Raw genomic sequence first — 27,223 nt, 5'->3', positions numbered from 1 at the left:
TATTCTTTTTCACGCTAAAACCATGCTGTATTCAACTGCTAATGCTTACATAACTACTAACTCTACAAACTAACTCTTTTAGACAGAGAAAGTACACATTCTATTAGTACTTTTGAGATATTGTATGTTCACAAACTCCAAGCTGAAACGAATCCTCGGCTCTTATAAAATGAGCCATAATCCTCAAAAAACGGCTTGGCAGAAGCTACCTACAGCAAAAAAAAACGTCTGGCAGTCAATGTGTTAAATTTCACTTGTCACGTCCTCCACGAGGAGACCACGCCTGCCACCACAAACATTTGGCTAATAGGGCAAATCTACGGCATGTGTTAGGTGGGATGAAATTCTCTTTTGTTCTGCAGTTCCACTTTGTGTTTCAGACAGATAAGATGGGCAACCTCCACCGTTACCTCGCTGGCTTACTGGGGGAAGCTAAGCAGGTCTGACCGTGGTTAGTCATTCAAGAACACTCGTCATATATTTAACCATTTATTGCATAAATGGAAATACAGTTATGTTTGGCGTTGAAGGCTCCGCTCTTTACAGAAGATGCTCCTCCCTGAACCGGCCCAGCAGCAAACTACACCGAGCAGGGAGGGCGGCAAAAATCCCCCCCATGGAGATACAAGATTCCAGATACATTTAAATACATAGTGAGTAACAGAGGGAGCCTAAGCAAGACATGGAAAACATGTTCACTTTTTGAGTCATGCAGACTCTAGAGCTAGAATACATGATTAGCCTTTGAGCCAAGCAGACTGAGCTAGAAAGGTGGAGGCTGGGGTGGTGGAGGCAAAGCATTGCCGCCGCCAGCAGCAGCAGCAGTGTGAGACAGCATGGGTGGAGTAGATCAGAGTGAGAGAGGAGGCCGTATTTAAACGGACTGCCTTATTGTGAGAATGGCTGTGATTGGTGAATGAATGATCCAATCAGCGGGTGACAGCTGGATACAGCTGGGGCATAGCGCATGACTTCCGTGTCTCGAATGAACTAACGCAAGCTTCATTTATCAGACGAAACGGCAGCACTCACAATAAAGTTTCAATGAACGTGTTTCAGCTTGAAGGCCTTCTTCGGCGTTAAAGGGTGTCAGGCTGTACTGCTGCTGTGCTGGATTCAATTCATTGAAACTGTTGTGAGTGCTGCCGGTTTTTGTCTGATACTTCATGGTCTGTTGGGGATAGTCCTTGGATGGGAGACCATGGTGCTGGAAGTGGTGTTGGAGGAGCAGTAGGAGGCGCTCTTCCCTCTGCTCTCATGAATAATCTCCCCAATGCCCCAGGGCAGAGATAGGGACTCTGTCCTGAAAAGAAGCGGCTGGCTACTTCCCATGTCTCGGAGGAAGTATGGAGCCAGTTTTGGCTCTCCCCAGATCGGCAGAGGGTGGAGCAGCAACCAGGATAAATACATTTAAATGAGCACTAATGGGGGATAAAAATGGGTTAAAAAAATCTGGGGGGGGGGAGCATAATGCAATCAATTATTATTATTATCATTTACAATCCATGGCATCTCAGTTTGTAATTCAGCATGATCATTCAGGTTTATTTTTACGTACACATCTTGCCCAATGCAGTTTTTTTTTTAACTTTACTTTATGACTCAGTACTAATCCCTTGTTAAAATGGATGCTTTTTGCAGTTTAGTTTTGGTCCAAAGTTTTGTCCAGAAGTCTCCAGAGCCTCGAAATATGTAGTTCTGGCATAAAAACCTAAATTCACGCCAATGGCAGCCATTTTGAAAACAGCAGTCAGGCTTTGAGAATAGCGAATGAGTAATGGTAAAGAAGCGTTTTGACATAACCCCTCCAACGCAGCACATCATTAACCCAGCATGTACTGTATTTCACATTGAGACATTTGGCAGAGGGCTTTTGTCTTCAGGCCAGTCGGCCAACGGCTGGCTCATGTTGCTTTTGGCTGGTTGGACTCCAAGGTAATATAGAGAGAGAGAAACAGACAGAGAGAGAGAGAGAGACACACACACACACACACACACACACACACACACACAGGGAGTGAAAACATGTGTTTCTGTTTCTAGGTGGAGTATTCACAGCGAGTCACGCCTGTTTGTGCCTTTTGGAATTTCAGCCTGATGTGAGTTTGACCAGCAGCAACAACAATGATACATTTAAATAAAATCTATCAAGAGGTCATTTCCAAAACCCATTTACCCAGTTATTTTTATCCTATACTTTATTTGTGAGAACACATGTCAGTCTTTCAAATGCTGGATATCTCAATTTGGAACAAAACCAAATCAAACAGCAGGGTATGCGAGTTTCATTCCCAAAATAGATGTGCACCACTTGGAAAACCTGACTGACTTATGAAATGATTGACAGGAATGATTGACACATGGGCGTCCGGGTAGTCCAGCGGTATTTCCTGCCTACCAACACGAGGGTCACAGGTTTGACCCCCCGTGTTACCGCCGGCTTGGTTGGGCATCCATACAGACACAATTGGCCGTGTCTGCCGGTGGGAAGCCGGATTAAGGGTGTGTGTCCTGGTCGCTGCGCTAACATCCCCCCCCCAGATCGGCAGAGGGGGTGGAGCAATGACCGAAATAAATAAATAAGTAAATAAATAAATAAAGATGAAGGAAGTATTGAGACATTTAAAATAATTAATAGGCCTACTTTTTAAAAGATGTAATATTTCAACATATACATTTCAAAATATTTGATTGAAATGTGAAATTGAATGTGCTTCATGTTATTTAGCCTACTTATTTTATAAAATTGATAAACAGTGTTTGGGAATGAAACCTTCATGTTCACCTTCATGTTAAATTCTTCATGTTTAAAACCAGCTGACTCTACTTACAGGTAGTTATTGTATGTCAACCCAGTCGCCTAAACACAGATTATGTGACATTCAATGTTTGTGAACCAAAAGTAATTTGCATATCAACATTTCAAATTAACCCCCATTTTCCAACGTAACTTTGAAAATGATGGATAATAACATTACGCAAATAAAACAACTTGGTTATGATTAGGATTTTGGTTTTGGGTTAGGATTAAATAACAAACAAAAAACACGTTTAAATGTAGACTTTGGAAACCCTGGGGATCGAACACGGCTCACCAGTGTGAAAGGCAAGTGTTTATGCCCTCCATTCACACTGTCCACAACGCCCTTACTGGCCACTGCGCTATTTCAATAGCAGACTGTATGACGTGTAGAGCGTTGATATACACGTATCTAGAAATTTTGATATGCAACATATTTTGTTTGTTGGTATTCAGGTGAACAGACTATGTATGTTGTGTGTGTGTGTGTGTGTGTGTGTGGCTGGCTGGCTGTATACAGTAGGAATGGTCATGCCAACAGCTGGTCCAATGAGGGCTGCAGGGTGACCTTTGCAGGCTCTGATGTCACTTCCTGTCTGTGTAACCACACCACCAACTTTGCGGTGCTGATGAATTACCTGGAGTCCAAGGTGAGACAGTGACTCTGTCTATTCATTCACAGACTGATGCCGAATTGGAGACTGGATTAGGGAAAATGTAAACGATGTTTTGAAGTCAGAGCACAGATTACGGCGACTTCAAATCAATATCACGATTACTTCAAACTTTTATCTCGATTACGATGAATGAACGCCTCTGTTTTCGCTCATGTCATCGTCCTCCATGCCGACAGCTTCACTTTGAGTGAACCCCTGAATGTGGACTAACATTAAGGTAGAGGAGTCTCTTGCGCTTCAGCCCCTCCACAGAGGGAGGTCGGTGCTCTCAGGACAGGACAGTATTAACAACAGAAATAAATGGGTAAACCCAAAAAGGCCATGTAGCACTCGATTCACTGGAATTGATTTAATTCAGTAGGTGCAGACTGACGTTTCAATGCGACAGCGTCTTCATCAGAGTCTGAAATAATCAGTCGTATCATTTTACATAATTATAAATGTTACATATTTTACAAAATAATGTCCCGTCCTGCAAATCAAAGAGCAGCAACAGCATAATTGGTGAAACTTCAAAGTTGATCTAATATGAATATTGTAGTACATAATTCAATAGAATTTACAGTATCTTTTTTGTACTGTATATGTGAAATCTAACCCTAGTCATGATGTTTGACCTTTAAAACACACAAAGTAGTTACAGTAGTGCTGTGGATAGGCGATGCAGTATACCATATGATCCAGCAGGTGTCTCTATCCAACTGAAAAATGCATTAGCAGAGCTCGTATGAAAGTGTCTGTCTCTCACTCTGTTTCTCTCACTGTCTCTCTAACCTGTCTGTCTCTCACTCTGTTTCTCTCTCTGTCTCTCTAACCTGTCGGCCTCTCACTCTGTTTCTCTCACTGTCTCTCTAACCTGTCTGTCTGTCTCTCACTCTGTTTCTCTCACTGTCTCTAACCTGTCTGTCTCTCACTCTGTTTCTCTCACTGTCTCTCTAACCTGTCTGTCTCTCACTCTGTTTCTCTCACTGTCTCTCTAACCTGTCTGTCTCTCACTCTGTTTCTCTCACTGTCTCTCTAACCTGTCTGTCTCTCACTCTGTTTCTCTCACTGTCTCTCTAACCTGTCTGTCTCTCACTCTGTTTCTCTCACTGTCTCTCTAACCTGTCTGTCTCTCACTCTGTTTCTCTCACTGTCTCTCTAACCTGTCTGTCTCGCTGCCCCTCCCTCTCTCACTCTGTTTCTCTCACTGTCTCTAACCTGTCTGTCTGTCTCTCACTCTGTTTCTCTCATTGTCTCTCTAACCTATCTGTCTCGCTGCCCCCCCACCATCTCTCTCTCTCTCTCCCTCAGTGGAGTCCAGAGGAAGAGCAGATTTTGACCAAGCTGACATTCATCGGCTCGGGCGCCTCTCTGTGTGCGCTGGTGGTGACCTTGATGCTGTTCACCGTGCTGGAGTGAGTAGCTGATCACAGACGTGTCAAACCGGTGGGGAGCCAACATGGCCGCCCGCTCTGAGCCTTTTGAGCCAACATACATGATGAGTTTACTATATCTGTAGTGAGAACTCACTGGCATTGCTTAAATAATAATAATTATTGATATAAGAGCGTGTGTATGTTTCCTGATAAGCCAGACAACATTCAACTTCCACATTTCCTCATGGAGTGCCTGGTCGCCTGAATCAAATGTTGGCAGTTTACGCTTCTGCAAGGCGGCATGGATACGTTGAATGTCAACATTTGTGAACCAAAATATGTTATATATCAACATTTCTGGATATGTGTATCAACGTTATACAAGTCATGCAGTCTGCTATTGAAATAGCATGTTGGCCAGTAAGGGTGTTGTGGCCGGGATGGATGGAGGGCGTAAACACTTTCCTGTTCGATCCCCAGGGTTTCCAAAGTCTACATTTCAACCGCGAGTCACATTTAACGTTTATTTTATTTTATTTAAGTCTAGCCCAAACCATAACCCTAACCTTAAAGGGGAACGTTTTCAAATGAACTTGAAACTCTGCAACGTTTTTCAATTAACAATTAACATTTTCAAATTGACGTTGGAAAATGTTGGTTAATCTTAAATTTAGGCTCACAAACGTTGAATGTCACCTATCCATGGTTTGTAGAACTGCCAACATGTCCTGGGGACTGGGTTGCTCCCTCACAGTATAGAGAGAGATAACGGTCGCTGCTGCTGTGTTCCTAAGACGGTGTGAGTATTGAGCGCTGCTAATCCACTAATTAGTGTTGTCTGCGTGTGAGTCCACTCTGAAGGTTTATGGCGCTGATGCTGCCGTTAATTAACATTAGGGCCACCGAGGGATCCCAATCAACTGGAGAGGAGCCGCCCGCCCCGCCATTTACCACTGACCTCAATCACACAGCGCATACGTACATGCATTTCACACACAGGCGGGGTGTGTGTGTGTGTGTGTGTGTGTGTACGCGCGCGCGCGCACAAATAGGCAATGATGCAGATATGAGATCAGTCTAAATAGGCCAGGGGTGTCCAAACCTTTTTGAATGGGGACCAGATTAGATCATGTAAAAAATACTGGGGGGCCAGTTGCTTCTCACATATGGGTTATTAAAAAAAAATCACATAAAATACAATTGTACTCTAAGGATTTTGTTTACCATTTGAAAGTATTAGTTCTGCATGCGTACCTATTCCTTGGTGCTTGTCTACAAACTGTATGATAGTGCTCTCATCGTTAGGTGAAGAGAAAAAAATGCAATGTGAATTTGCTTGATTAACCAATACTGTGTGGAGGGCCACATATAGTATATTTTGAGAGACAAGCCGAGGGCCACTTAAAGTCGGTCCGCGGGCCGCAATTGGCCCCCGGGCCGGACTTTGGACATGACTGAAATAGGCTGATGCCATCAGGAGGGGTGAGAAGGTCTCCAAACCATTCCCCATGTCAGCCTTCTTCTGTAGCTCTCCTAACCCTCAACAAGGAAACATTCAAGCAGCCAGTTCTCTCTTAAGGTTCATAATTGTATGTGTTACTGTTTTCAGACGGTTATTAATGTTAAAGACTCCCTGCCTCTTGAGCCGTATATACTGTACCATACCAGCTTAGTATTGAATCCTGCTACAAGCTTAGGCTATTTATAAGGCAATAAAACATGGAAGACAAGTGATAAAGTAACCAGTGCTATGCTGATAAAAGAAACATGGTGTGGATAGTGCAGTGTGGGAAGGTGTGTGTGTGTGTGTGTGTGTGTGTGTGTGTGTGTGTGTGTGTGTGTGTGTGTGTGTGCGCGCGCGTGCGCGTGTGCGTGCGTGTGCGTGTTCTTAAAAAAGAGATTCATATGTTTTGACATATTGTATATTAATGTTTTTTTATGGCAAAGGCATTTACTGTGTTTGCTTCAACAGTGGAGAACACTTTCTTTTATATATATCTAAAAAAAAAATCATCTTTCAACATCTCCCAAATATAAAAATCCTGATCAGTAAATGTGCTGCTACAGTATCAGTGCATTTGCTTTGGCGGTTTTGGATGCGGTTTGGCCCGTTTTGAACAAGTCTTTAAGCTGGAAACTATCAGCTGTATCTGGCAACACTGGTTGCTATCTTGTCAACTGAAGACTCAAATGACCCGCTGTCCTAAATGTACCATCATATGTTGTCATTGAAGGTGGCTATCTCATCTTAGAGCAACGCTACGAAAGGACTTGAACACATGTTGTCTTTTCTCTACACAGCATCCCCAAATCGGACCGGACCTCCATCCATAAGAACCTGTTCATCGCTCTCACCTTTGCCCAGGTGGTTCTGCTCTGCAGCGGCTCAGCCATACACAACAAGGTAATGTTGCAGACAGGCCAATGTTTGCCAATACATATGATTTGATGCTGTGCTATATAGGGGTATACTGGACTTTTACTTATCCAAACATCTCACAGTAACATTCAGTCCAGTGAAAAATAAATAGGTAAGAGAGGAGGAAGCTAATATTATCAAGCCTAGCACTCTGTTAGCTGAAAAAATACAAATACTGTAACTGAGTCTCCAGTTCAAGCTAGCCAAACAATGGACACTAAAAGGTATTTTTCCACTTTCCTTATGATAATGTATTGGCACCCCCCCCCCCCCCCACATTGATGTGTACAAGCGTTTGTTATATGTCAAAACTGAAAAAGCCTACAAGCTATTGTTTCTGTTCTTTGTGTTCCCCTTCCCATGCGTTCATTTGTAAACCCACGTCACCGTGTTGCTAATAGCCACCTTGATGGGATTTGAAATTGGAAGCCACCAGTAAAACAAATGCAGTGACATGTTTGAATGTGACATAAGTGACCACTGATGCCGTATCCATCAGCCAGAACACATGGCTCGGTGTCTCAGCGGTCAGTCGATGGCCTGTAGTTGGTTTGACCTCTGCTCCTTTGACCCCGGGTCACGTCAGAGGCTCACCCCCGCTGGCAGATGGCCGCTGGCTGAAAATGCATCAAATGGTTTCATACATATATATATATAGATCTAGACCGGCTGACTATCAGGGAGGTGATTTTTCAATTTTTCACCGGGTTTTTGAACACAACGAACTACAATCAATGAACAGTCAGGGGTTCAAGACGCTTTGATAGGATGTGTTGCTGTTGGACACATTTGATTGTTGCAGAGATTGAACCTTTTTAGACATGATGATCTATTTAACCATTCACTGTTGAAAATAGAAATATATATATATATATCTCCATCTTATCCTAAAATCCAAATTTAACTAAAATACCTGGAAAAAAATCTGCCAGTAGGCTTAGATGATTTTCATTTTTACCGGTTTCAGTCATTTTCTTGATGATAGTGCAGTCTGAATGTGAGACTAAATGACTTGTTTCTTTTTCTTTCTTATTCCAGTGGACCACCTCTCCCAATCAGCCATTTTACATATTCCTCTTCATTCTCTTGAACATTTTTTGTTTTCTAGCTATGGACAGCCAATTGTGATGTTGAACTAGAATAAACTATATTTCCAATTTATTCCTTAGTTTAAACGTATCCAAAGCTCTCAGATCCTTAACATATATCCCCAAAAAATCAATAATTTAGCAAAATGCAATAATGTGTGTGTGTTGGATTGTTTATGGTGTCAGTAGGACATTAGTGGCCGCTGTCACCTCATTCATCACCACAATCATGACCAGCCGCTCAGCAGTCCATCAATGACCTATACTTATTTGACCTCTGACCTTGTGTGTGTGTGTGTGTGTGTGTGTGTGTGTGTGTGTGTGTGTGTGTGTGTGTGTGTGTGTGTGTGTGTGTGTGTGTGTGTGTGTGTGTGTGTGTGTGACATCCCCTTTGCCAAAAGCCCCTTTCTGGCATGCAGCCTTTCCCAGGTCCCAGGAATGTCCTGGGACAGTTCCTGCATGGGGCATGTATGAATGGGTACAGGGATCAATATCCAGAGAAATGTTGTACCCCCAATTTCCCACCACAAGTCATATAGTAACAGGGAACAGCTGGTTTGATTCTCCTGTCTGTGTGCGTTTGTTGCAGGTGGCGTGCACGCTGGTGTTTGATTCACCTGTGTACATGTGTTGCAGGTGGCGTGCAGGCTGGTGTTTGATTCTCCTGTGTACATGTGTTGCAGGTGGCGTGCAGGCTGGTGTTTGATTCTCCTGTGTACATGTGTTGCAGGTAGCGTGCAGGCTGGTGTTTGATTCTCCTGTGTACATGTGTTGCAGGTGGCGTGCAGGCTGGTGTTTGATTCTCCTGTGTACATGTGTTGCAGGTGGCGTGCAGGCTGGTGTTTGATTCTCCTGTGTACATGTGTTGCAGGTGGCGTGCAGGCTGGTGTTTGATTCTCCTGTGTACATGTGTTGCAGGTAGTGTGCAGGCTGGTGTTTGATTCTCCTGTGTACATGTGTTGCAGGTGGAGTGCAGGCTGGTGTTTGATTCTCCTGTGTACATGTGTTGCAGGTGGCGTGCAGGCTGGTGTTTGATTCTCCTGTGTACATGTGTTGCAGGTGGCGTGCAGGCTGGTGTTTGATTCTCCTGTGTACATGTGTTGCAGGTGGCATGCAGGCTGGTGTTTGATTCTCCTGTGTACATGTGTTGCAGGTAGCGTGCAGGCTGGTGTTTGATTCACCTGTGTACATGTGTTGCAGGTAGCGTGCAGGCTGTTGTTTGATTCTCCTGTGTACATGTGTTGCAGGTGGCGTGCAGGCTGGTGTTTGATTCTCCTGTCTGTGTGCGTGTGTTGCAGGTGGCGTGCAGGCTGGTGTCTGATTCTCCTGTGTACATGTGTTGCAGGTAGCGTGCAGGCTGGTGTCTGATTCTCCTGTGTACATGTGTTGCAGGTGGCGTGCACGCTGGTGTTTGATTCTCCTGTGTGCATGTGTTGCAGGTAGCGTGCAGGCTGGTGTTTGATTCTCCTGTGTACATGTGTTGCAGGTGGCGTGCAGGCTGGTGTCTGATTCTCCTGTGTGCATGTGTTGCAGGTGGCGTGCAGGCTGGTGTTTGATTCTCCTGTGTACATGTGTTGCAGGTGGCGTGCAGGCTGGTGTTTGATTCTCCTGTGTACATGTGTTGCAGGTGGCATGCAGGCTGGTGTTTGATTCTCCTGTGTACATGTGTTGCAGGTAGCGTGCAGGCTGGTGTTTGATTCACCTGTGTACATGTGTTGCAGGTAGCGTGCAGGCTGTTGTTTGATTCTCCTGTGTACATGTGTTGCAGGTGGCGTGCAGGCTGGTGTTTGATTCTCCTGTCTGTGTGCGTGTGTTGCAGGTGGCGTGCAGGCTGTTGTTTGATTCTCCTGTGTACATGTGTTGCAGGTGGTGTGCAGGCTGGTGTTTGATTCTCCTGTGTGCATGTGTTGCAGGTGGTGTGCAGGCTGATGTTTGATTCTCCTGTGTGCATGTGTTGCAGGTGGCGTGCAGGCTGGTGTTTGATTCTCCTGTGTACATGTGTTGCAGGTGGCGTGCACGCTGATGTCTGATTCTCCTGTGTACATGTGTTGCAGGTGGTGTGCAGGCTGGTGTTTGATTCTCCTGTGTACATGTGTTGCAGGTGGCGTGCAGGCTGGTGTTTGATTCTCCTGTGTGCATGTGTTGCAGGTGGTGTGCAGGCTGATGTTTGATTCTCCTGTGTACATGTGTTGCAGGTGGCGTGCAGGCTGGTGTTTGATTCTCCTGTGTACATGTGTTGCAGGTGGCGTGCACGCTGATGTTTGATTCTCCTGTGTGCATGTGTTGCAGGTGGCGTGCACGCTGATGTTTGATTCTCCTGTGTACATGTGTTGCAGGTGGCATGCAGGCTGGTGTTTGATTCTCCTGTGTGCATGTGTTGCAGGTGGCGTGCACGCTGATGTTTGATTCTCCTGTGTGCATGTGTTGCAGGTGGCGTGCAGGCTGGTGTTTGATTCTCCTGTGTACATGTGTTGCAGGTGGCGTGCAGGCTGATGTTTGATTCTCTTGTGTGCATGTGTTGCAGGTGGCGTGCACGCTGATGTTTGATTCTCCTGTGTGCATGTGTTGCAGGTGGCGTGCACGCTGATGTTTGATTCTCCTGTGTACATGTGTTGCAGGTGGCGTGCAGGCTGGTGTTTGATTCTCCTGTGTACATGTGTTGCAGGTGGCGTGCAGGCTGGTGTTTGATTCTCCTGTGTACATGTGTTGCAGGTAGCGTGCAGGCTGGTGTTTGATTCTCCTGTGTGCATGTGTTGCAGGTAGCGTGCACGCTGGTGTTTGATTCTCCTGTGTGCATGTGTTGCAGGTAGCGTGCACGCTGGTGTTTGATTCTCCTGTGTACATGTGTTGCAGGTAGCGTGCACGCTGGTGTTTGATTCTCCTGTGTGCATGTGTTGCAGGTGGCGTGCAGGCTGGTGTCTGATTCTCCTGTGTACATGTGTTGCAGGTGGCGTGCACGCTGGTTGCGGCTCTGCTGCACCTCTTCTTCATGGCAGCTTTCAGCTGGATGCTGGTGGAGGGGTTGCTGCTCTGGAGCAAAGTGGTGACGGTCAACCTGAGCGAGGACCGACACATGAAGTACTACTATCTCATCGGCTGGGGTACTGTGACCCGCCCCACACAGGCCAAATCACTCCTCTGTTCACACAATAGATACACTGCAATATACCTACGATAGATGTACAGGATTTGGTCTTGGTGACGTTGAAGCAGGAAGATAAACAGAAACAACCCAAACCCACTTAGACTCTGTTCACACCAGACTGTATAAAAATATGGCACGAGACCAGGGATTACCCACAGAGCTGCAGCACCACCTGCTATTGGTCGGCGAGCTGCATGATCACTGGACAGGCGACCTGTCAATCACGCACCAAAACAGAGTCTACTTTATTGTCTATTTTACTTGAAATTGGACCATCATTTACAAAATGAACACCATGCTGTACTGAAGAATACTTGAATCTAGCAATTGAGACCATAAACCCATTAGGGAAGTGTTTACTAACGTCATAAATTAAGTAAGAAGTAGGGTGATTATTTCTCATTGACTGCTATACAATCTGACTTCTGCAGGCCATTCAAAAGAATGCAGGTTTAAGGCACTTCCATATTGGCTTAATTTTTTCAACTCAGGAGGTTGCCCCTTGGTTTTCACACCTTTTTATTTTCAGAATAAAATTCACCACATCCGTTTGCCTCATGATGATCACTAACTGGAGGCTTCTCTGTCTTCTTCTCTTCCCCTCACCCCTCGCCCTCCTCTTTCTCCCTCTCTTTCACCCCCCCTGTCAGTCTCTACCTCCTCTTCTCTCTCTTTCTTACCCTCTCTCTCCCTCCCTCCTTCTCCCTCCAGGTCTGCCAGTGCTGATAGTAACCATCACGTTGGCGTCGGCCTCGGGTAAATACGCGGCCGACGGTCACTGCTGGCTCAGCGTCCAGAACGGCGTCATCTGGGGCTTCGCCGGGCCGGTCATCTTCATCATCATGGTCAGACACTCACACCCTGGTTTAGCCCGCTTTCCAGTCTGCTTCTCATAAACAAAATCACTTTTCTCACCGGCTCTTATTTCTTTGCTCAGCAGTCAGCGCCTCTCTATCGTACATAACAATGTCTGGGGAAACAGGGATTTTCATCGCATCTTTCATCATGGCGACTTGACTGTGACCTTTGCACTCCTTATTATTGGTTTCTTGCAATGTTGCTGATCTAGTTATTGTACTGTTACACACACTGTCAGTTGCTCTACTCAACCATGTTTCACTGCAGTCTTGACCTCTGACTATGGAAGCTAAATCACATCTGTAACATTTTTCCTCTCACAATATACTACATCCTATTTCAGCACAGTAATGTTGTTTTAGATACTAACTGAGTTCTTGTCCTCTCCTCTCCTCTCCAGGTGAACATCATGGTTCTGACCCGGGTAGTGGTCATCACCCTCTCCACAGCCAAGAGGCGGTCCATCATGCTGGCCATGGGTGCCAGTCCTGTGGAACAGACCTACGAGCAGATCAGGTACCGACCACCAGGGGGCGGCATTCACCCTCTGTCTTCATTCAGCCAGGCTGCAGGCCTTGGAGCGGACAAGCTGCAGTCGCTGGCCGTCAAATCAAAAGCATGCTGCAAGATTTTATACTGGAGTTGTCATTTTAAAACAGTGAGCCTCATTTATCAAACAAGATCGCAATAAATATTGTATTGAATGCATTAGTTATATATATATATATATATATATATATATATATATATATATATATATATATATATATATATATATACCATGTATATATATATATATTAATGGTTGAATTAGTTTGGTCCTGATGTTTTAGGATCTTTAAGTGTTGAAAAGGTAGAGAATGTATTCTGATATGTTGGGCTGATTGGTATTTTATGAAATAGCTTCTGTCAGCCAGGCAGTGTCGGTGAGTGCACCTTGAATAGAATAGAATGGATATGATATAGTTTGTTTGTTGGTTGGTAAGTTTGTTTGAATTTTAATTGCACATAATAATAATGATTAATATAATATAATAATATCCTGGGTTTAAATGGAATCTTGTTAGGGTCCCTTGGTCTTTTCTATTCTGACAAAAAAAAGAGAAGGAAAACACAGAATACTTGTTTTCATTGTTGAGATTCTTTTGGTATGAAAATGGATCAAATTAAAGCTATTGAGTAGCATAATAAAACATCAGCTTTCAGCAGCTTCAATGTAAAATTAGCGCTATTCGTATTGCCTTCGAAAACCCTAATACAAATTTGGATCGCTTTGGCAGAAAATGAGCCCTAAAACATTATGAAGGAAGGTCTTCTTATCCCTTGTGATGGAGGAATGCTGGGATAATTGATTTTTAGAAACTTATATTGTCAACGGAAAATGTTAGACCTCGATTTAGTTGTTTCGCTGTCTCTGCCATTGTCGTTCACTTCCTTATTTGGCACCTGTCTGACCATCAGCACTGACTGGCTGAAGCTGTTCGGTGTGCGTTTGGGCCTGTCTGCCCATCAGCACTGACTGGCTGACGCTGTTTGGCGTGCGTTTGGACCTGTCTGACCATCAGCACTGACTGGCTGAAGCTGTTCGGCGTGCGTTTGGACCTGTCTGACCTGCCGTTTGGGCGTGTTTGGCCCGCAGCAGCCCGGGCGCTCGCTCCGCCCAGTGGAAATGTAAATGTGAGCGTGTAAATGTTGTCCCCCCTCCTCGGCCCAGCAGGACTCACAGTAGCTGCTCTGTGGAGGGATTTCAATGCGGGCCTTGAACCGCCGGGCACCCCTGGGTGGCAGCCTGTGTGGAAACTCAAACACATTCCTCCGCTGAATAAACTAGAGCCCGCCGTGTCACATGTGCACGCACACAGACGTGCGCACAGACACACACACACACACACACACACACACAGCTGGTGCGGTTTGGCGGTCACCTGAGCGGGAAGCTAATTCCACTCTAAACAGAGTTAAGGTGGGTTTAAGGTGGGCCGTTGTCACCCGGTGAGCCTTCCCAGCCGGGCTGTGTTGTGTTTGGAACGGCTGCTCCGCTCGCTCCAGAGAGGAACCCAAACGCTGTGAAACCAGAAAGCAGCTCAGGACCGTGATGGAGGAAGGGGGGGGGTTGATCTGGTTTGTTGTCCTGCCAGTTCTCAAGGAGTCTGTGTGTTAGAGGGGCTAAAACATGAAGCTAATGCGGAAGTGCCTCAAACCTGCCTTCTTTCTAATGGCCAGTAGGGGGCGACTGGCTGCAAAAAGAAGTCTGATTGTATGGAAGTCAATAGGAAAATGACCCTAGTTCTCACTTGATTTATGACCTCAGTAAACACTTTCCTAATGAGTTCATGGTCTCAATCACTAGTGTCAAGTCTTCTTCAATACAGCAGGATGGATTTTAGTCAATGATGGTCCCGTAGAGTAAAATGTACGATAAAGCAGACTATGCTTATATATGATTGACAGGTCGCCTCTCCAGTGATCATGCAGCTCGGTGGTCGCGGACCAATAGCAGGCAGAGCTGTGACTCTGTAGTCTCACGCGAGCTGCTTCTGGCTCCAAATAACCAAGATGGCGACACAAACCAGTGGCTGACATCATGGTGGCTACGTCCATATTTTGATACAGTCTATGGTGTGTGTGTGTGTGTGTGTGCGCGCGTGTGTGTGTTTGCACGTGCATGCGTGTGTGTGCAGGGCTGCGGTGAAAGCGGTCCTTGTGTTGCTGCCCATCCTGGGCCTGACGTGGCTCTGTGGTGTCCTGGTGCCCTTCTCCATCATCATGGCCTACATCTTCGTCCTGCTCAACTCCCTGCAGGTACACACACACACACACACACACACACACACACACACACACACACACACACACACACGCTCAAAAGTATGGTGGTCAAGCTCTTAGTTCGTGAAAAGTCAACATTTTGGAGGTTTTACACCTCAACAAAAACAAATACATGAGCACATAGATAAGAACATGAGCATGCACACTGCACAGAATCACTTGCTCTCTCTCTCTCTCTCTGTGTGTATGTCTCTCTGTCTCTCTTTCACACTAGGGCTGAGTATTGGCAAGGACCTCACGATACGATACCTATCGCGATACGTTGCAATACGATACATATTGCAATACTCTCTGAATATACAACTTGCTGTGTACCACCCAGGTAGTGTAATAATATGTACATCACATTATGTCGATAACCCAGTGCACAAATTGAGTCAAAAATATTTAATTCAAAATTTTCATTCCAATTTATTCGAATGGTATTGGCACCGTTGCACGCTGTTACTGAACACACTGTGCAAAAGAAATCTAATCAATATTGCGATATGTTTCTGAAACATCGATACAGTATTGCAAAAAAACAACAACATTGCGATATATAGCCGTATGGATTTGATTGCACAGCCCTATTTGACACAGTGACTTGAGAACTGCTGTATCTCCACCACTGACAGAGATACACAATGTTCTGCTGTATCTCCACCACTGACAGAGATACACAATGTTCTGCTGTATCTCCACCACTGACAGAGATACACAATGTTCTGCTGTATCTCCACCACTGACAGAGATACACAGGGTTCTGCTGTATCTCCACCACTGACAGAGATACACAATGTTCTGCTGTATCTCCACCACTGACAGAGATACACAATGTTCTGCTGTATCTCCACCACTGACAGAGATACACAATGTTCTGCTGTATCTCCACCACTGACAGAGATACACAATGTTCTGCTGTATCTCCACCACTGACAGAGATACACAGGGTTCTGCTGTATCTCCACCACTGACAGAGATACACAATGTTCTGCTGTATCTCCACCACTGACAGAGATACACAATGTTCTGCTGTATCTCCACCACTGACAGAGATACACAGGGTTTCCTCTGAGCCTGTTCTTTTAAACTATCATAATAAAGTTGAGAAAGAAAAATCAATAGCGGCGGCAGCTCCAACTTCTGAGCTGGAAGAATCCAGCCAAGATATTAAAAAGAAAAAATCCTATCTCTCTTCCCTGCCAAACGGAAAGCTTTTCCATTAGACATTGTAATTGTGCTCTCTCTCTCTCTCTCTCTCTCTCTCTCTCTCTCTCTCTCTCTCTCTCTCTCTCTCTCTCTCTCTCTCTCCTCTCTCTCTCTCTCTCTCTCTCTCCTCTCTCTCTCTCTCTCTCTCTCTCTCTCTCTCTCTCTCTCTCTCTCTCTCTCTCTCGGTGAGGGTGCACACACAGACTGTCAAGGCTTTTATTTGTCAGCGACGAGGCGGAGGTGGAATGGAAGAAGGAGCGTGGCTCTGGCTCCTGTTGAACAGGTGCTTTAACAAGCAAAGTGTTTGCTATTGTTTGAATACTTGTGCTTTGTGTGTTTAGAGGTCAGTTTGATTGTTGCTGTTGTTTGTGGCGTATCTGCGTGTGGTTTAGTGCTTTTAGCGCTGAAATGCAACGTGTGTGTTTTTTCTTTCTGTCTCACATTTTGACAAGGATGCACACAGTGTTGTTCTGCTACAATAACCACATAGTGTTTCACACAGCGTTGTTCTGCTACAATAACCACATAGTGTTTCCTAAAAGATTCAATAATGCTGTGTGAAAATGATTGCTCATAGAAAGTGCAACATATTTTGAATAAAGCAATGCATGAGAAGCCTTTCTACATATACTGTGCATTAAGATCCAGTCAAAACCAGTAGTACCCTCAGCAAAAAAGAGACACAAATTAAAATGGCTTTATTTCACATGGCATGGATAGATTTAAAATATTTCACCAGCTTGTTGTGGCCTAGTCTTTCCCAAATGTAGTGGATATTTTTACTTTATATTTTGATATTTTTTTCTGTAGTTTCTGTAGTCCAAACTGACTGGATATTAATGAATATTTTTTTAATACTTTGTTTGCAACAGATTAATTTGTATAGATGTGTCAGGGCTTGAAGGGGCCCTACAGTATTATAGGAATTCATCTACTACTGTATTTGTATTGCCTGTGTCCAGACGTTTCGATCCACTCACTCCACAAGTTGACTGCTTCTGGTCTGCCATGGTGACATGAAACAGTGGTTTGTCGGTTGAAACATGAATTGTTCAATAGTGATTGGTTAGGGAAAATCGAATGCCCTCCCCCACGGGAATCGGGTAGAATGGAGGCAATGTCAGACTGAAGATGGAAATGGCATGTAACAGGTTGACAATTCTGTCTGATATCAGGCAAATGATCAACGATGTGTAATGAAGAAAATGTTAATACGGTAGTTAATTTTGTTTGAGTAGTTAATTTCAAGTTGTAAAAAGAAAAAATCCATAAAACGCACCATAACTGGACTTGGTCCTGATTGAGCTGGTGTTGTCAGCCAATCCAGTATTAACTCATTCACTGCCAATATCTGACTGGCATTTTTGGCACAGGCCAAGTATTTCCATAATGTTTGGTCATCTTTCAAGACCCACAGTAAATTCTGTACTAGGACTACAGTGATGTCCAATACCTCGAAATGAAGATCTAAGTCTCTACTTTCACCCCCAAAAAGAAAGTTAGCTTTTAGCATGTTCTGTACTCTACTTATAACCCTTTTTATACACCCCATGTTCACCAAAAAAGCCTGTCTGGGAAGAGAAAAGGGAGAAAAAAGCATTTTTGTAAAAGGGCACAATCTCAGGCATAACTCACTCTCAATTCTTTTATTTTGAACTGTATTGACATCAGACATGTAAATATTATTCGTTAGGACACAAATGACAAAAAAAAATATATATATATATATATATATACCGGTACACATGAAGTGCTTTTTTTTTACATTCAACAATACAGTTTACTCGGTGTGAGTGTGCAGACAGACAGACAGACAGACAGACACACCGACAGACAGACAGACAGACAGACACACACACACACACACACACACACACACACACACACACACACACACACACACACACACGATCCCCCTTTTAGATTTCTAACCCAACATAGGATAAGCAATAACCACGCCCTGTGGCGCTGGGATTGGCCAGGAGCAACACTGGAGGGCACGCAGCCCAGCGATTTCATGAACCAACTGAAGAGCTCTTGAGAAGGACAGCGGGCTGCTGTGAGTGCCTTCTGCCCGCTGCTGCCTAGCTGTTCCTGTGTTTATTTTTGATTTGTTCTGGTACACCCGTCCTCGTCCATGTCTCCCTGTCATATCAACTCTGCTATTTGATCGTTCCCGTTTTCCCCTCGGCTATTCAACACGTCCTCACCGCCCTCGCAAACTGATCGATCATTTCCTCATTCCTCCGATGATCAAACACATCTCTTGATTACTTTCTCCCGTTTTCTCCTGGCTGGCACAGAGGAAGGCGACTCCAGCTCGTGCAGCGCGCCGAGGGCGTTTCAATGGCGTTTCTCCTGTCTGCACAAGGAAGCGTTACCCGTTCTCTGCTTTTCCTCTTGCTCAATTTCAAAACAACAGCTGCGGTATGTGTTTGATCGCGTGCTGTCGGCTACCCTTTGAAGGCAGGGACCTGTGTCTGTGTCACAGGCTGGGCAAGTGTTTGCTGCAGGCGCTGCACCAATAAAAACAAAAACACGTCAAACACGTCCTTGGCGGGGAAGGCCATTGCTGATATTCAGTCAATTCAGTCTTTGGCGGTGAATGAGTTAAGACTGTTCTGCCTGTGAGGATTTAGGTCTTCAAATTTATTCAGTAAATACTCTTGATCTAAACTGCCTTTATTTGTAAAACATCATGAACCATGCTGTTCTTATCCTGAGCCGTATAGTATATTTGAAAACAAAATGGTGAAAACTAGTCTAATATTGGACCTTTACAATGAATAATAATTATTGTTTAAATGTGTTGCATATGCATTACATACATATAGTTGTCTTTGCTAAGTTTAAATAATTCCAGCCCAACAGAATTTGAAAACCCGATACTACAAAATGTGGGTTTTCACATGGAAAAACATGAATTGCTGTTGGCTTGGTTTCCCCAGGCAGGAGGCGAGTAATGTAAAGTGAGTGAATCATGTACAATTCTCTGACTGCAGCAGGCGGCCCGCATTACCCAGCTGCCCCGGCGTGTCCAGATCCGCCGCTGCGATTTGTAGTCGTCTTTTAATCAGTTGTATCTTTAATTGAGCTGTATATTTAACGAGAAAATCAATCAAGGTTTTAGCCGCAGCCTGATCATTAGACCAGGCCCCTCACTCGCTATAAATAGTTTCTGTTTCCCCCCCTCACACATCTAATTACATCTGTTTTTTCACTGTCAACAATAATGAATGCAGGAGGCCTTTCTGGGTTCCTATTGGTGGAGGATAAAGTCACAGTGAGCTGCACTAACATTGTCTATTCTGTTCTATTCTATTGGAAAGAGGCCTTGACATTGGATCGATTCTACTCTGAGATAAAGTGATAATGGTTCGGTCTAAAATGCATGTTTGATGCTTTCATATCTCATTAATTAACAACACTTTCACTAACGTTAGTTTGGAGACCTAATTTACCTGTTGGGCCACAGACTAAAGAAAATGGCAGTTTGAGTTTACCCAAAACTAGCAGTTAGTCTGACCAGCCTGTCGCTGTTGGGTAGATTTGGTTTATCAACGACACTAACACTACGTGTGGCTACGTAGAATAAGCACAGCAGAAATGCCACATAGGTTGGACCACTGTGTTTAACTATATCTCTGTTAGGTCACCCGCAGGGGGTGCTCTTTACACTTCCTGAAACATTCAACGTGAAATGGCATAGCTGTGGCCGAACACAATTTATTTTCATTCTTATTATAGGATTCTATTCTATTCAAACGAGGCCCTGTCATTCTCTGCTGTGACCGCTGCCTTCGACAACATTTCCGTCCAATCACATTCTTTATTTATTGCCGCCGCAGAAAATAATCAAGTCCTCCAATAAATAAAGTGACCCAAACCACATAAACTGCAGGGGTTGTGTGTGTGTGTGTGTGGGGGGGGGGGGGGCATCACAACTGTCCAGTCCTGTGCATTCGACCCTGTGTGTGATGAGTGTGTTTGTGTGCACACAAAGATACAAAATGTTCCTTCTAGTGTGTGTGTGTGTGTGTGTGTGTGTGTGTGTGTGTGTGTGTGAGGTCAGCCTGGTCAACAGCCCCCCCCCCCCCCCCCCCCCCCAAGGTCTGAGGAGACGTTAATGAAGCGTTGGGGGGGGGGGTAGTGAATGGTAACAGCCAGCTGCTCCTGCATATTAGAGCTGCAGAGTCGCCTTTAAAGAGCCTGCTCCGATAACACACACACACACACACACTGTTGACCTGCTCCGCACTCACACTTCAAGTGCTCGTACTTTTCACAGCGTGGCATGCGGCCGAAGGTGGCCCAGCCGTCTAGAGGAGGGTCTGTCTGTCTGTCCGTCCCCCCACAATTAGACCAATCACAGCTCAAGCTGCTACGTGCATGACGTCACGTGCCCGATTGGATTGGTTGTGTCTGAGGGTATGGGAAACCTGAAAACCCACGGTGGAGCGGGGCCCATCCAAACCCTAAATCACAGTTTAACCTCTCTAGTGAGCCGGAATACTTGACTAATACAGAGGAGAGCTGAAGCCAGGTTCTGCCGGTGTTCTGGGTCTCCGTCACGTTCAGGGGGCGATGCAGGGATGCAGACGCAGCGCCGTGCAGCAGAGGGAGGGACAGGAGTGCTGGGATCCCCTGATCCTGGATCATTACTGTTGGCCCCAGTGTGTCCGACCATCAGAAATGTTAATATCTGCGCAAATAAGCATGCAAACAATTTTGACACACACAAAGTCAATACCTCGGTTTAATGCAAAGGCGATGTATTTGGCTCATTATAACTCGCGTTCCAGGAATATCGCTATTCATGATGTCCTGGCCGCAAGCTCGTGGCTCGTTTCCCGGCCGGGAAGCAGCTGTCTGCCCGGGGAGAACCACCAGCTGGTTCCCTGCTCTGGGGCTGGGCGCAGTGAGTGTAACCTGGATTTACATGATATTGTGTTTGTAACAGTGTTATTGAAACGTGACCGATAAGTTAGATGTGGACTCCTGTCTCCCTCTGCTCGGCAGCACTGTAGGGGCAGATCACTCGTCTCGCTGTCTCACCACCTCTCCTCCCAGACACGGCCACTTTTCAATGGCCACATCAAAATATTCCTCCCAAAGTTACTATATGCATCTAACAACTTCCATGCCTTTTTTTAGTGCGTCTCCATCTTTGTCGCTCAGCCTCATGACTGTATAAAATGTGGATGTCATGACAGCATCGCTTCCTGGTGGCTGGATGCAGTATACTGTAGGTCATAAATCCCACCCCCTCATGTTAACGGATGGGACATGATGAGCCAAACTAAACAATCAAAGTACATGTCATACATTTTTCCCAAAGATGGTTTCTGTCATTTTAGGCAGTTCTTATCACGCTGATGTATGTTCAAGTGCTCATTTTTCGGATCAGTTTATTTTGAGTTATTTGTGATTATAAAAAGGGCGTATAACGTCATGAGTGACAGCTGTGACAGCCGCTCTCAACCCTCTGTCAGACGACAGGATGCCTGAGGGGGCATGCACCGCCGGCTGTCATCCCTCCTCCGACTCTACTGCGCAGACTCGGGCTCCAAATGACGTCACACAAGCAAGATGGTAGCTCGCAGAAACGAGATATTTTGGGTTCACTTTTTGCATAGCAGCAGGAAGTGGAGACGCGTCATCCATATTATATACAGTCAATGCTGAGCGCTCATTGCTGTGGTGTTCCTGCACTGCACTTGCCAAAGATCACCTGTCAATTCAACTCTGTGGGCGGGACTGTGATGTCTTTTTCCTTGGATTTTTTTTTGTCTGTTCGTTCAGCCATGGTGGCTATCACTGCTCATGCTAACTATACCCAATTCTTCTTCTTCTTCTTCTTCTGTTTATTCCAAACAAACCCGGAACCATAAAACGCATCACTTCCTGTGTGGCAGAGAAGTTTTCTTGGGAAAGACCCACCACACAGCAGCTGTTTGGAACAGACAATGGAAAAGCCGTCATGGCCTGGATATAGGTTGACTCACTGTTGTGTTGGAGCAGCAAAATAGAAATTTATTCATATGAAAATGAAGTAATACTATAACATGGCTTTATAAATGTGAATTCAAAGTGGCTTCAGAAACAGTTCAATGCCAGGATTTTCGACAAATGTACACTGACCATTGAACGTAAATTTCGTTCAATTGTTCTGTGAGACTTTGTCAAAGTGGAAAATGGCTTTTTGAGCTTCATAATGATCAAAAACTGATGTGTGAATACCAAATGGGTTAATACTTCACTTAACAATAGCCTTATTCCAGTTTATTAGCCGGTATATTAACCTACTTACTACCTACTTACACTAACAGTATTCCTACATACTTACAATACCTTTCCATAGGTTAATACAGAGTAGAGTTCTACAAAGTTCTGTGGTGTTACAGTACAGTGCATGAATCCGCCACACGCCCCTTTAAGTGTATGTGGAAAGTTAATCTGTTCTAAGTTGGCCAATGACCTGCTTTTCTACAAAGTTTTGTTTGAATCCGTGTATAACTTTTTTAGATATCCTGCAGACAGACAGACACACTGACAGACAGACAGACTGACAAACAGACAGACTGACAAACAGACAGACAGGCAGACAGACAGACAAACACAGAGAGACAGACAAACATACATACAAACAGACAGACAGGCAGACAGGCAGACAAACAGACAGAGACAGACAGAGAGACAAACAAACAGGCAGACAAACAGACAGAGACAGACAGAGAGACAAACAGACAGACAGACAGACAGACAGGCAGACAAACAGACAGAGACAGACAGAGAGACAAACAAACAGACAGACAGACAGACAGACAGACAGGCAGACAAACAGAGAGACAGACAGACAGACAGACAGGCAGACAGACAAACAAACAGACAGACAGACAGACAGACAGACAGACAGACAGACAGACAGACAGACAGACAAACGGGGGTGAAAGCATAACCTCCCGGCCAAGCCGTTGGTGGAAATAAACTGGAATAAGGCCATTGTAAAGTTAAGTTTGAACAAACTTTGTTTTCACAGGTGTCTTTTGCCAAATTACCTATTTGACCAATAACACCTTACAGTAGCAGTGTGATTGTGTTTCCATGGATGAATCCACTGGTTAATATACTGGAATAAATCCAAAGTGCTACTTAAACACTTTGAATAGTGTATTTCTAACTCCAGTGGAAGCAGAAAGAGGATACGTTAAACACAGCGCTGTTCAGTTGGGAAGGTGAGGAAGTTTGTGTGATGGCGAGTCGGTCCGTTGATGATTCACAGTCTTAGTTCTCGGCATCTCGGGAGCGCAGAGGAAACGTGCTGAGCACCGACTGTGATCTTTTTTTAATTGTACTGCGAGTTATTTTCCCCCGGCCCTTTATTTTGTTTTCCTCTGGAAAATAAAGAAGCTAGCGGACAGTCCCCTGTGTTCAATTTAAAAATGGATTCATCCGTTTGCGAGCTGCGTTTCTGGAGTTGTGCGTTTCGTTTCTACTCGCTGCCGTGTCCACTAGAATGCTTTCATTCTTTCTTTTCCCTAACCCCCCTCTTCCCTTTCTTTCTGTTCTCAAAACTCTTCCGTGACTGACTGTGTGGCTTATTTCCAATATCGCTGCAGCTGTGTGGAAAGACTCCATGTCACATTGTGACTTTAAATGAAGGTTCAACAAGTTTCATAATCCAAGGACCATGGAACCCACTCAGAAAAAAAGGCTTTGGTGTCACTGTAAAAGGCAATACGTCCTCATACCGAAATTACCGAATACGTTGATATTATATGAGCGAAATGGAAACAGTGACACGCCTCCCGTCGGTTCATTTGAAAACATCACGATGGTTATGTCGTCTGTTATGTTTAGGCAAGTAAAACAACTTGGTTAGGCTTATGGTTTGGGTTACGGTTAAAAACGGAACACATCAGGAGGCGAACCAGCTCTCTCGCGACAAATAAGCTACCCCTGCACGTAACCGTTAAGTTACCACTAAGTTACCGCTACTTCCTGGTTACAGCTCCCGACTCACTCACACGACTGCAAGAGGTCACATTCGTAAACATGGGACATTTTAAGCACCTTGAAAATCAAAAAAGGTCCTTGTGAGGAGGGCCTGGTAAAAAGGCTTTAATATCAATTTTTGCGATTTTAGGACGATGAGTCTCATCCAGGAGAGTCAATATTTCCGTTGAAATTTTACATTTTAGGCTTTTAGCTGATGAAAAAGTGGAATACGTTTAAATTCCAAATTAATCAATATCGCAAGCAACCAGCACTAAAGAGTGCAAGGGTCAAAGATGCAAATGCAAAAAATATTCCTGTGATAATAAAATTGGCATGTGTGTTAGGGAAGTGCTAAGTGCTAGGGAAGTACTAGGGAAGGCACTTTACTGGACATTTTACAATATACGGCATGACAATATTTGTTCAGCCCCTGGCAACAATCTGGGTTTCTCATATTCGGCCCCCGGCAACAATCTGGGTTTCTTATGTGGCCCCCCCATGAAGAATAATTGCCCACCCCTGTTTTACATGGACATATACATGGACATTATCCCATGGTCATTATCCTACCCCCCCCACACCCTCCCCTCATTATACAGTATATCACTTTAAAGGACTTTGTACTTTGTAATTTATAATTTTAGATTGTTTTCTGGTTGCTCCATCTTCTGCTATTGATGTGATCGCTGTGCTGCATACTTCACAGTCAGATTCCTTGTTTGTAACACTAGGGTAACGGCCCCTTCGGACCACTGATGATGTCACAATGCCTATGACAACATCATTGATGAAATTAGATTGGGAGGGGGGGAATGCACGTCAATAATGAGGTCACTGATGACATCAGTGATGGTGTCATATACATTGTGACATCATCAGTGGAACAAAAATGGAAACAAACAGATATTACCCACTGAAACAGATAATGCCCACTTGCTCCCTTTTATATAAAGGAATCAAGGATGATTACTCACTATGTGCTGTGCTCCTTTTCCTTTTTTTAATATTCTGCTTTGATAATAAGAGCATTAAACACAGACCATCCCACACAGGAAACACAGACCAACCTGCACAGGAGAGGAGCTTGAACATTGTTTTTTTTATCACAGACCTTTTTCTTCTTCTTCGATGGTCCTCTTTATTGGTTAATTAGGCCCTCTGCATTACATGGGACCGCTTTCTCCACACGGGAGACAGCTTTGCCTTTCTCAATGCCGTAGATTCCTCTGGGAGGACGAGGAGTTGAACACAGTCTCGCCATAACGGCTTCCCATAAAAATGATTAAATGTGTGAAACTTTAACGATAATGCATGCAAAACCTGAGCTGGTGTGGGCGGGTGATAAAAAATAAAAATAAAAATAACACACAAGTTTTAAGGAAATCGTTTTTTATTTGTGGCTGTTGTATTTTCAATGGGCCCAGCCAAAGCAACATAAAGCTTAAGCGGCTAGGGTTTACTGTTAAATCAATAAAACAGATAATGTTGACAAGCCTTTTTCATTGCACTCGCTCCGTCCAACCCTCCCTCTTCCCCCTCCTCTTCGCTCTTTACAACATTGTCTGAATCGCTCTACTGTTGCTCTTATTTGTATTTTTCCCCCAATACGGAGTAAGGATGCATGATGATAGCGGCACATCAACGGTATCAGCTGATAAAGGCTTTACAATTAAATACCGGCCCGAAACGAACTTTTCTGCCGATATGGCAAGCTGATAAAATGAAGCTTTAATTATGCCCAAATGCTCGATGCTTTACTAAATGCTTAACCAAGTAATTTTGTTTGAAATGCTTTGATTCGATAGATGCAGTAAGGTACGCGTTTGCTAAAAGTACAGTAGACTACCAGTCAAAAGTTTTGACACACGCATGTCTATTTATTTTTTTACTTGTTTTCACATTTTGGAATAATAGTAAAGACATCAAAACCATGAAATAACAGAACAGTTGAATTGTGTAATGACAAAAAGTCACCCTTTGCCTTGATGGAAAGGCAAAAGGCCTTGGAAAGAACATACATACATACTGTAGGCTCAAGTTCACTATTTGCATTTGTCTAAGAAAATAATTTCAAGCATTATAAGCACAAGACTTGAGATCAAAATGGCTTTAAGATAATGAAGAATATGGTACATTCAAACAGCAGTGTCCAGCTTCTGACTGCTAGTGTAAGCTTCTCAGGAAAGGGAGAAAATAGCTCTTTCAATGGTTTTTCTCATGTATCTTTTAAATTCAACAATATGCTTTTAAAAGTCCAATGCATGTGACATTCCCTCAACACATAAATGCCCATGTAAACTTACATTTCAAATAAGAAAAGACGAAACAAATTGTAGTTGCATGGTCTCGTCTGCGCCACACAGCAGTGCCAAAGTCGGCTCGTAGCTTTGTAGCTTGGCAGTTGCTTTGCTGTTGATGTTTCTGCTGAGCGGATGCTAACATTGCCGCACTCAGCCAGTAGTTTTTATGAACTTCTTCACCATCAATAGAGTTACGCCTCATCTGCTCCCTTATCAAGCTGCAAATAAATAGCATGGAGTGAGGGGCGGGGCGGGGCGGGGCGGGGTGGGGTGGTGGTGTGGGGGGGTCTTTGGCTAGCCTATAAATCGCTCCACCCTCCGTCATCCAATCTCTAGGCAATGTCATTCAAACCCCCGCGCCATCCATTACCTGGCTATAATGGGCTCCTGCCCATGCAGTGTCCGTCCTATTATTAGCCCATAACTTCAAACTATCAATAACTTTGAGCTGCCGAGCGAGTGAGAGAGAGAGAGAGAGAGCGGGTTGGGGGGGGGGGGGTTGAGTGGGGAGGCGAAGGAAGTTAGGGAGTTGGAAAAGTAAATGTTAGAGTAACGACCCT

At 44.5% G+C, this 27,223-nt stretch overlaps 1 protein-coding gene across 1 annotated transcript in view; it reads left to right on the top strand.

Annotated features, from left to right (window-relative positions):
• The window catches only part of LOC310786145 (adhesion G protein-coupled receptor D2), a gene marked incomplete at its 5' end in the record, with an annotated part of 161,082 nt that overhangs the window by 18,655 nt on the left and 115,204 nt on the right, over positions 1–27,223 (top strand). Inside the window, 8 exons of the mRNA XM_083647318.1 lie at positions 2,044–2,099; positions 3,321–3,450; positions 4,771–4,874; positions 7,137–7,239; positions 11,290–11,443; positions 12,199–12,332; positions 12,746–12,861; positions 15,027–15,147. Coding sequence (XP_083503444.1) covers positions 2,044–2,099; positions 3,321–3,450; positions 4,771–4,874; positions 7,137–7,239; positions 11,290–11,443; positions 12,199–12,332; positions 12,746–12,861; positions 15,027–15,147 — 918 coding nt within the window. The remainder of the gene's footprint in view (positions 1–2,043; positions 2,100–3,320; positions 3,451–4,770; positions 4,875–7,136; positions 7,240–11,289; positions 11,444–12,198; positions 12,333–12,745; positions 12,862–15,026; positions 15,148–27,223) is intronic.

The sequence above is a fragment of the Poromitra crassiceps genome, assembly GCF_964638095.1.
Source record: "Poromitra crassiceps genome assembly, chromosome: 12".
Lineage (NCBI taxonomy): Eukaryota > Metazoa > Chordata > Actinopteri > Beryciformes > Melamphaidae > Poromitra > Poromitra crassiceps.
Note: the sequence above shows the minus strand (reverse complement) of the source record. Positions and strands in the feature narration are given on the sequence as shown.